This window comes from Ciconia boyciana, chromosome 34 (genome assembly GCF_034638445.1).
Source record: "Ciconia boyciana chromosome 34, ASM3463844v1, whole genome shotgun sequence".
Classification (NCBI taxonomy): Eukaryota; Metazoa; Chordata; class Aves; order Ciconiiformes; family Ciconiidae; genus Ciconia; species Ciconia boyciana.
This window is the reverse complement of record NC_132967.1, coordinates 311,708-322,351: the sequence shown is the minus strand read 5'-3', so window position 1 is coordinate 322,351 and position 10,644 is coordinate 311,708. Positions and strand designations below refer to the sequence as shown.

Genomic DNA, 10,644 nt, shown 5'->3' with positions numbered 1-10,644 from the left:
GCGTCACGTGGCCGCCGCCGCGCGGGGGCTGCCGGGAGCTGTAGTCCCGTCCGGGCCTCCGCCCTAAGCCACGCCTCCCCCGCTTCGCCACGCCCCCTTAGCCACGCCCCGTCCCCAGGCCGCTCCCCCTCTCCGGGACACGCCCCTCTCCCAGGCCACGCCCCTCTCCCCAGGCCACACCCCTCCCCAGGCCACGCCCCCGGCGACCGATCGCGCGGCGCTCCTCGCTCGGCGCTCGGCCGGCGGGACTGCGCAGGCGCGGCAATGGCGGCCCCCGGGCTGGACGAGCGGGCCCTGTTCGCCCGGGGGGTGCGGGCGGTGCTGGGGGGCTGGGCCGCGCTGCAGGTGGGGAGGGGCACGGGGAGGGGGAGGGGGAGGGGCACCCGGGGGAGGGGAGGCGGGGAGGGCGGGGGAGGCGGGGCAGGGGGCGACAAGGAGCGGGGGAGGGCAGGGAGGTTTGGGGGAGGGGGGCCCTGGGGGACATGGGGGAGGGGAAACCCTTTGTGGGGGAGGGGCAGGTCCTTGTGGGGGGAGGGACAGCCCTGGGGGACACGGGGGGAGGGGAAGTCCCTTGTGGGGGGAGGGGGCACCTCTTGGGGGAGGGGCAGCCCTGGGGGGGAGGGGCCACCCTTGAGGGACACGGTGGGAGGGGGAACCCTTGTGGGGGAGGGGCCACCCCTTGCGGGGGAGGGGCAGAACCTTATGGGGGAGGGGCCATCCTTGAGGGACACGCTGGGGGGAACCCTTGTGGGGAGGGCAGCCCCTTGTGGGGGAGGGGCCACTTTGCGGGGAGGGGCAGAACCTTATGGGGGAAGGACCATCCTTGAGGGACACGGGGGGGAACCCTTGTGGGGGAGGGGCAGCCCCTTGTGGGGGGAGGGGACACCCCTGGGGGACACGGGGGGAGGGCCACCCTTGAGGGACACGGTGGGAGGGGGAACCCTTGTGGGGAGGGGCAGCACCTTATGGGGGAAGGGACCACGCTTGAGGGACACGGGGGAGGGGCAGCCCCTTGGGGGGGAGGGGCGCCTCGCCGACCGCCCCTCCCCCCAGCTGGCGGTGGCCCAGGGCTTCGGGGGGCCGCAGGGCCCCGAAAAAGCCGCCTGGTTGGCGGGAGCCCTGCAGGATTTTTTCACCCAAAACGGTGAGGCCCCTCCCCCACCCCCCACCCCTCCCCCACCCCGGCGGTGGGGGGAGGGGTGAGCCAGCCCTCGCCCCTCCCCCGCAGCCGAGCTGGGGGAGGAGGAGGTGGAGGAGTTCCTGGCCGAGGTGATGGACAACGAGTTCGACACGGCGGTGGAGGACGGCAGCCTGCGGGAGGTGGGCTCCCAGTATGGACCAGTAGCTCCCAGTAGCTCCCAGTATGGACCAGTATGAGGCAGGAGCCCCCCAGCCCCCTCCCCAGTCACTCCCAGTACAGCCCAGTTCCCCCCCAGGCCCCCATCAGCGCCATTTAGTGATTCTGATCCCCCCCAGTTGCTTCCCAGTATGCCCCAGTAGCTCCCAGTATGCCCCAGTAGCTCCCAGTATGGACCAGTAGCTCCCAGTATGGACCAGTATGAGGCAGGAGCCCCCCAGCCCCCTCCCCAGTCACTCCCAGTACAGCCCAGTTCCCCCCCAGGCCCCCATCAGCGCCATTTAGTGATTCTGATCCCCCCCGGTTGCTTCCCAGTATGCCCCAGTAGCTCCCAGTATGCCCCAGTAGCTCCCAGTATGGACCAGTATGAGGCAGGAGCCCCCCAGCCCCCTCCCCAGTCACTCCCAGTACAGCCCAGTTCCCCCCCAGGCCCCCATCAGCGCCATTTAGTGATTCTGATCCCCCCGGTTCCTTCCCAGTATGCCCCAGTAGCTCCCAGTATGCCCCAGTAGCTCCCAGTATGGACCAGTATGAGGCAGGAGCCCCCAGCCCCCTCCCCAGTCACTCCCAGTACAGCCCAGTTCCCCCCAGTTTCCATCAGCAGCCCCTAGGGACCCTTATGTCCTCCCAGTCACTTCCCAGTAGCTCCCAGTATGGACCAGTAGCTCCCAGTATGGACCAGTATGAGGCAGGAGCCTCCCAGCCCCCCAGTCACTCCCAGTACAGCCCAGTTCCCCCCCAGCTTCCATCAGCAGCCCCTAGGGACCCTTATCCCCTCCCAGTCACTCCCAGTATAAACCAGTGGCTCCCAGTATGCTCCCAGTATAGCCCAGCCCCTTCCCAGTCCCTCGCAGCACATCCCAGTATATCCCAGTCCCCTCCCAGTCCCTCCCAGTCCCTCCCAGTCCCCCCAGTCCCTCCCAGTTCTCCCAGTCCCTCCCAGTTCCCCCAGTCCCTCCCAGTTCTCCCAGTCCCTCCCAGTCCCCCCAGTCCCCCCAGCCCCCAGTTCCCCCAGTCCCTCCCAGTTCCCCAGTCCCTCCCAGTCCCCCAGTCCCACCAGCCTCCCCAGTCCCTCCCAGTCCCTCCCAGTCCCCCAGTTCCCCCAGTCCCCCCAGTCCCCCAGTCCCTCCCAGTCCCTCCCAGTCCCTCCCAGTTCCCCCAGTCCCTCCCAGTCCCCCCAGCCCCCCAGTCCCCCCACTCCTCCCAGTCCCCCCAGTCCCCCAGTCCCTCCCAGTCCCTCCCAGTCCCCCCAGTTCCCCCAGTCCATCCCAGTCCCCCAGTCCCTCCCAGTTCTCCCAGTCCATCCCAGCCCCCCAGTCCCCCCAGTCCCTCCCAGTTCCCCAGTCCCCCAGTCCCTCCCAGTCCCCCAGTCCATCCCAGCCCCCCAGTCCCTCCCAGTCCCCCCAGCCCCCCAGCCCCCTCCCAGTCCCCCCCAGTCCCCCCCAGCCCCCCAGTTCCCCCAGTCCCTCCCAGTTCCCCCAGTCCCCCCAGTCCCCCAGTCCCCCCAGTCCCTCCCAGTCCCCCCAGTCCCCCAGTCCCCCCAGCCCCCCAGCCCCCCAGCCCCCCAGTCCCCCCAGTCCCCCCAGTCCCTCCCAGTTCCCCCAGTCCCTCCCAGTCCCCCCAGTCCCTCCAGCCCCCCAGTCCCCCCAGTCCCCCCCAGTCCCTCCCAGTCCCCCGCAGTCCCTCCCAGTTCCCCCAGTCCCTCCCAGTCCCCCAGTCCCCCCAGCCCCCCAGTCCCTCCCAGTTCCCCAGTCCCTCCCAGTTCCCCCAGTCCATCCCAGTCCCCCCAGTCCCTCCAGTCCCCCCAGTCCCTCCCAGTCCCCCCAGCCCCCCAGTCCCTCCCAGTCCCCCCAGTCCCCCAGTCCCCCCAGTCCCCCAGTCCCCCCCAGTCCCTCCCAGTCCCTCCCAGTCCCCCAGCCCCCCAGTCCCTCCCAGTCCCCCCAGTCCCCCCAGTCCCCCCAGTCCCTCCCAGCCCCCCAGTCCCTCCCAGTCCCCCAGTCCCCCAGTCCCTCCCAGTCCCCCCAGTCCCTCCCAGTCCCCCAGTCCCCCCAGTCCCTCCCAGTCCCCCAGTCCCCCCAGTCCCTCCCAGTCCCCCAGTCCCCCCAGCCCCCCAGTCCCTCCCAGTCCCCCAGTCCCCCCAGCCCCCCAGTCCCTCCCAGTCCCCCAGTCCCCCAGTCCCCCAGCCCCCCAGTCCCTCCCAGTCCCCCAGTCCCTCCCAGTTCTCCCAGTCCCCCCAGTCCCCCCCAGCCCCCCAGTCCCTCCCAGTCCCCCCAGTCCCTCCCAGTCCCCCCAGCCCCCCAGTCCCTCCCAGTCCCCCAGTCCCCCAGCCCCCCAGTCCCTCCCAGTCCCCCCAGTCCCCCAGTCCCTCCCAGTCCCCCAGTCCCCCAGTCCCTCCCAGTCCCCCCAGTCCCTCCCAGTCCCCCAGTCCCTCCCAGTCCCTCCCAGTCCCTCCCAGTCCCTCCCAGTCCCCCCAGCCCCCCAGTCCCTCCCAGTCCCCCAGTCCCCCAGCCCCCCAGTCCCTCCCAGTCCCCCCAGTCCCTCCCAGTCCCCCAGTCCCTCCCAGTTCTCCCAGTCCCCCCAGTCCCCCCAGCCCCCCAGTCCCTCCCAGTCCCCCCAGTCCCTCCCAGTCCCCCCCAGCCCCCCAGTCCCCCCCAGCCCCCCAGTCCCTCCCAGTCCCCCCAGTCCCCCAGTCCCTCCCAGTCCTCCCAGTCCCCCAGTCCCCCCAGCCCCCCAGTCCCTCCCAGTTCCCCCAGTCCCCCCCAGCCCCCAGTCCCTCCCAGTTCCCCCCAGTCCCCCCCAGTCCCCCAGTCCCCCCAGTCCCCCCAGTCCCTCCCAGTCCCTCCCAGTCCATCCCAGTTCCCCCAGGTCAGCCGCCAGCTGCTCTCGCTCTCGGCCCGCGCTCGCCGTGGGGACGCGGGGGGGGTGGGGGAGGCGCTGGGGGCGTTGGCCCGGCGAGGCCCCGCCCTCCGCGCCGCCCTGGCCGCCGCCCGCGCCGGGGAAGGCCCCGCCCCCTGGGAGGAGGAGGAGGAGGAGCCCCGCCTGACCACGCCCCGCGACCCCGCCCTGCCTGACCACGCCCCCCGCCGATGGGGGCGACCCCCCCCACGTGACCCCCCCCAGCCGGAGGGGGGGGGGGAGGAGGAGGAGGAGGTAAGGGGGCGGGGCGATGACATCAGCGCGATGGGCAGGGACGCGCTGGTGATGTCACTGTATTGGGGGCGGGGCCGCTGATGATGTCATGGGGAACCCCCGGGATTGGGGGGGCAGTGATGATGTCGTGAAATCGAGGAGGGGGCACTGGTGATGTCACTGAAGGGGGAGGGCCCTGATGATGTCATTGAATTGGGGCGGGGCCCTGATGATGTCATTGGGGGGACCCCCGGGTTTGGGAAGGGGGGCGGTGATGATGTCATGAAATTGGGCGCGGGGCACCGGGGGCACCGGTGATGTCACTGAAGGGGGAGGGCACTGGTGATGTCATTGAGGTGGGGGGCACTGATGATGTCATTCGGGGACCCCGGCTTTGGGGAGGGGGGCAGTGATGATGTAATCACACTGGGGGTGATGATGTCATCAGACTGGGGGAGGAGTGATGATGTCATCAGACTGGGGTGATGATGTCATCAAACCGGGGAGGGGCGATGATGTCATCAGACTGTGGGTGATGATGTCATCAAGCTGGGGAAGGAGTGATGATCTTATCAGACTGGGGGAGGGGTGATGATGTCATTGAGCTGGGGAGAGGGACACGGGGGAGGGGAACACCTTGATGATGTCACCGAGCCGGGGGGACGATGCTGATGATGTCATCGGACGGGGGTGGGACGTGGGGGTGCCACCGGGGCAGGGAGGGGGGCAGTGATGATGTCACCAAGGGGGTGCCGCTGATGACGTCATCCCCCTCCCCCAGGCCATGGAGTGCGGGACCCCCGCCCCCCGCCGGCTGGACCCTGGTGCGGCGGCGGCGGCGCTGAGGGGGGCGGGGCCCCGGGGGGACACGCCCCCCGCCCCGCCCCCACCGCGGGCGCGCCCCGCCCCCACCGCGCAGGGGGCGGGGACGAATAAAGGCTCCGCCCCCGCCCCGATGGGGGGGGTGGAAAGAGAGAGAGAGAGCGGGGTCGGGGGGCTGTAGGGACCCCGGCCCTATAGAATCTGTACGGCCCCTTAGGGACCCGCACGCCCCTATAGAGCCCCCCCCAGCCCCATAGAATCTATACGGCCCCATAGAGACCCCCCTGGCCCTATAGGGACCCCCCCGGCCCCATAGAGACCCCCTGGCCCCATAGGGTCCATACAGTCCCATAGAATCTGTACGGCCCCATAGGGACCCGCATGCCCATATAGAGACCCCCAGCCCCATAGAGTCCCTATGGCCCCACAGGGGCCTGCTGGCACTATAGAATCTATATGGCCCCATAGAGACCCCCACGGCCCTATAGAGTCCCTGTGGCCCCATAGGGACCCCCCTGGCCCTATAGGGACCCCCGGCCCCATAGAGTCCATACGGTCCCAAAGAATCTATACAGCCCCATAGAGACCTGCATGTCCCTATAGAGACCCCCCAGCCCCATAGAGTCCCTGTGGCCCCATAGGGACCCCCAGCCCCATAGAATCTATACAACCCCATAGAATCTATACAGCCCCATAGGGACTCCCAGCTGCCATAGAGACCCCCATGCCCCTATAGAGGCCCCCCCAGCCCCATAGAGTCCCTATGGCCCCACAGGGGCCTGCTGGCACTATAGAATCTATATGGCCCCATAGAGACCCCCACGGCCCTATAGAGTCCCTGTGGCCCCATAGGGACCCCCCTGGCCCTATAGGGACCCCCGGCCCCATAGAGTCCATACGGTCCCAAAGAATCTATACAGCCCCATAGAGACCTGCATGTCCCTATAGAGACCCCCCAGCCCCATAGAGTCCCTGTGGCCCCATAGGGACCCCCAGCCCCATAGAATCTATACAACCCCATAGAATCTATACGGCCCCATAGGGACTCCCAGCCGCCATAGAGACCCCCATGCCCCTATAGATGCCCCCCGCCCCATAGAGTCCCTATGGCCCCACAGGGACCTGCTGGCCCTATAGAATCTATATGGCCCCATAGAGACCCCCATGGCCCTATAGAGACCCCCCCAGCCCCATAGAGTCCCTGCGGCCTCATAGGGTCCCCCTGGCCCTATAGGGACCCCCTGGCCCCATACAATCTATATAGCCCCATAGAAGCTATTTGGCCCCATAGAGACCCCCATGCCCCTATAGAGGCCCCCCAGCCCCATAGAGTCCCTGTGGCCCCATAGAGACCCCCATGCCCCTATAGGGACCCCCGTCAGCCCCATAGAGTCCCTGTGGCCCCATAGGGACCCCCAGCTGCCATAGAGACCCCCATGCCCCTATAGAGGCCCCCTGCCCCATAGAGTGCCTGTGGCCCCATAGGGACCCCCATGCCCCTATAGGGACCCCTGGCCCCATAGAATCTATACAGCCCCATAGAGACCCCCATGCCCCTATAGAGCCCCCCTGCAGCCCCATAGAGTCCCTATGGCCCCAGAGAGACCCCCATGCCCCTATAGGGACCCCCATGCCCCTATAGAGGCCCCCCAGCCCCATAGAGTCCCTGTGGCCCCATAGGGACCCCCAGCCCCTATAGAGCCCCTATGGCCTCCCAGTCCGGCCCCTCGCCCCGCCCCTTCCAAGATGGCGGCCTGCCAGAGCGTTTCCACGGCAACGCGGGGGGGGCGGGGCCTGCCCTTCGCACTCGGCGATTGGCCGCTCCCTGCCCGAGGGAGGGCGGTGCCGCGCGGCGATTGGTTGCCGGCGTGGCGGAAGGGCGGGGTTGAGGTGGGGGTAGAGGGGTGTGATCGGCCGGCGCGGGGGGGGGGGGGCGGGGCGAGGCGGGAGCGCGGGAAGAGATGGCGGCGGGGCGGCTGGAGCGCGCGCGGGGGTGAGCGGGAAACTCCCGCAGGGCGGCCGCCATCTTGGCTCCGTTCCCACGGGGGGAACACGGGCCCAGGGTCCCCACGCGTGTCCCGGGAGGGGGGGTCCCCGGGTCCTCCCGGGGTCTCTGGGGGTCCCCGCGATGTCTCCGTGCCCTCACGGGTGTCCGGGGGGTCCCCGGGGTGGTTCCACGTCCCCGGGAGGGTCTCCGGGTCCCCACGCGTGTCCTGGGGGGTGTCCCCGCAGCCCCGGGGGGTCCCCGGCTCCCCACGCGTGTCCCCGGGGTGGTTCCATGTCCCAGGCGGGGGTCCCCGGGTCCCCACGTGTGTCCCTGGGGGGGGGCGTCCCCAGAGTGGTTCCATGTCCCCGGGGGGGGGGTCCCCGCGTCCCCACGCGTGTCCTGGGGGGGGTCCCCGGGGGTCCCTGGGTCCCCACCCGTGTCCCTGGGGGGGTCCCCGTCCCCACGGGTGTCTCTGGGGGGGGTCCCCAGGGCGCTGCTGGCGCTCGAGGCCGCCCTGGCCCTGGAGGAGGAGGAGGGCGAGGCCCCGGCCCGCGTCCTGGTGGAGCACCTGGTGGTGAGACCCACGGCTGCCCCACGGCTGCCCCATAAGTGCCCTATGGGGCCCCACAGCGCCCCATAACCACCTCACAGTTGCCCCACAGCACCCATCTCTGCCCCACAGCACCCACAGCTGCCTCATGGCACCCATATCTGCCCCATAAGTGCCCTATGGGGCCCCACAGCGCCCCATAACCGCCCCACAGTTGCCCCACAGCACCCATCTCTGCCCCACAGCACCCACAGCTGCCTCGTGGCACCCATATCTGCCCCATAAGTGCCCTAGGGGGCCCCACAGCGCCCCATAACTGCCCCAGAGCTGCCCCACGGCACCCATGTCTGCCCCACAGCACCCACAGCTGCCTCATGGCACCCATATCTGCCCCATAAGTGCCCTATTGTGCCCCACAGCGCCCCATAACTGCCCCACAGTTGCCCCACAGCACCCATCTCTGCCCCACAGCACCCACAGCTGCCTCATGGCACCCATATCTGCCCCATAAGTGCCCTATGGGGCCCCACAGCGCCCCATAACCGCCTCACAGTTGCCCCACAGCACCCATCTCTGCCCCACGGCACCCATATCTGCCCCATGGCAGCCACAGGTGCTCTAGAGCACCCATATCTGCCCCATAAGTGCCCTATGGGGCCCCACAGCGCCCCATAACCGCCCCACAGTTGCCCCACAGCACCCACAGCTGCCTCGTGGCACCCATATCTGCCCCATAAGTGCTCTATTGTGCCCCACAGCGCCCCATAACTGCCCCACAGTTGCCCCACAGCACCCACAGCTGCCTCATGGCACCCATATCTGCCCCATAAGTGCCCTATGGGGCCCCACAGCGCCCCATAACCGCCTCACAGTTGCCCCACAGCACCCATCTCTGCCCCACAGCACCCATATCTGCCCCATGGCAGCCACAGGTGCTCTAGAGCACCTATATCTGCCCCATAAGTGCCCTATGGGGCCCCACAGCACCCCATAACCGCCCCACAGTTGCCCCACAGCACCCACAGCTGCCTCATGGCACCCATATGTGCCCCATAAGTGCCCTATGGGGCCCCACAGCGCCCCATAACCACCCCACATTTGCCTCACAGCACCCCTGTCTGCCCCACAGCACCCACAGCTGCCCCATGGCAGCCACAGGTGCCCCAGAGCACCCATGTCTGCCCCATAAGTGCTCTATGGTGCTGCACAGCGCCCCATGACTGCCTCAGAGTTGCCCCACGGCACCCATATCTGCCCCATAACTGCCCCACACCTGCCCCACAGCACCCACAGCTGCCCCACGGCACCTTTGTCTGCCCCATAAGTGCTCTATGGTGCCTCACAGCGCCCCATAACTGCCCCACACCTGCCCCACGGCACTCATATCTGCCCCATAAGTACTCTATGGGGGCCCATAACTGCCCCACAGCACCCACAGCTGCCCCACGGCACCCATGTCTGCCCCATAACTGCCCTATGGAGCCCCACAGCGCCCCATAACCACCCCACACCGCCCCATAACTGCCCCCAAGTCCCCTCATGTGCCCCCACATTCCTCCTCCGCCCCACCTCCCCTCCCCCACATTCCCCCTCCCCTCCTTCCCCCATCTCTGCCCCCAATCCCCCTCCCCCACATTCCCCCTCCCTGCCCCCACCTCCCTCCCCCACATTCCCCCTCCCCTCCCCATCTCTGCCCCCAACCCCCACCTCCCTCCCCCACATTCCCCCTCCCTCCCCCATCTCTGCCCCCAACCCCCACCCCACACTCCCCTCCCCATCTCTGCCCCCAACCCCCTGCCCCCTCCCTCCTCCCCCACATTCCCCCTCGCCCCCACCTCCCCTCCCCACATTCTCCCCTCCCCATCTCTGCCCCCAACCCCCCCCCCACCTCCCCTCCCTCATTCCCCCTCCCCTCCTTCCCCCATCTCTACCCCCGCCCCCAACCTCCCCTCCCCCAATCCTCTCCCAGCCCCCCCACCCCTCTAACCCCTCTTCTCCCCCCGCCCTCCCCCACCCCGCCCCTCCCCCCAGGACACCCGCCGCAAGCAGAAGCTGCTCCTGCTCCAGCTCCGGGTGCTGCGGCAGCTTCTCGGGGTGATCGAGAACCAGGGCCCCCCCGCCCCCGCCCTGCGTGAGTCGCCCCTCCCCCTCTCCCCTCCCCCTGCCCCTCCCCAAACCTCTGCCCCCCCCCACACACCTGGGCCCCTCCCCCCAACTCCTGGGGTCCCCCTGACCCCATGGCTCCCCCCCCAAACTCTTGGGGCCCCCCCAAACCCCTGGGGACCCCTGCCCCCCTCCTTCCCCTGAAGGCTGCCCCCTGCTGGACGGGAGGACTGGGGTTCTTTGGGGTGTCCCTCCCCAAATTTCTGGGGTCCCCCGAACCCCTGGGTCCCCCCAGCTCCTGGGGTCTCCCTGAACCCTGGACCCCCCCCAAAATCTTGGGGCCCCCCAAGCCTCTGGGGACCCCCTGCCCCTCCCCTTTCCTTCCCCTGAAGGCTGCCCCCTGCTGGACGGGAGGTCTCGGGTGGGCTTTGGGGGGAAGTGGGGTGTCCCCCCCAAATTCCTGGGGTCCCCCCCCGCTCCTGGGGTCCCCCCTGAACTCCTGGACCCCCAAACTCTTGGGGCCCCCCCCAAACCCCTGGGCACCCCTGCCCCCCTTTCCTTCCCTGAAGGCTGCCCCCTGCTGGATGGGAGGACTGGGGGCTTTGGGGGTGGGGTGTCCCCCAAACTCTTGGGGCCCCCCAAACTCCTGGGTCCCCCTGAACCCTGGACCCCCCCAAACTTTGGGGCCCCCAAACC

General features: G+C 69.3%; 1 protein-coding gene and 1 long non-coding RNA gene across 2 annotated transcripts; both read left to right on the top strand.

Annotated features, from left to right (window-relative positions):
- Positions 1–202: 202 nt before the first annotated feature.
- On the top strand, positions 203–5,489 carry TSR2 (TSR2 ribosome maturation factor). The gene is made up of 5 exons (XM_072848912.1): positions 203–345; positions 1,054–1,144; positions 1,229–1,320; positions 4,214–4,507; positions 5,268–5,489. The coding sequence occupies exons 1-5, from the start codon at positions 265–267 to the stop codon at positions 5,487–5,489; spliced, it is 780 nt and encodes a 259-aa protein (XP_072705013.1). The 5' UTR covers positions 203–264.
- Positions 5,490–7,245: 1,756 nt separating this feature from the next.
- LOC140645520 (uncharacterized) lies at positions 7,246–9,933 on the top strand. Its single transcript, XR_012040008.1, has 3 exons — positions 7,246–7,301; positions 7,785–7,869; positions 9,877–9,933. It is a non-coding gene; the product is annotated as an uncharacterized lncRNA (long non-coding RNA).
- Positions 9,934–10,644: the final 711 nt, after the last annotated feature.

Coding starts and splice junctions, on each gene's coding strand:
- TSR2 (XM_072848912.1), top strand. CDS start 265: ATGGCGGCCCCCGGGCTGGACGAGCGGGCCCTGTTCGCCCGGGGGGTG. Junction 346..1,053: donor GGGGCTGGGCCGCGCTGCAG/GTGGGGAGGGGC, acceptor CCCTCCCCCCAG/CTGGCGGTGGCCCAGGGCTT. Junction 1,321..4,213: donor AGGACGGCAGCCTGCGGGAG/GTGGGCTCCCAG, acceptor AGTCCATCCCAG/TTCCCCCAGGTCAGCCGCCA.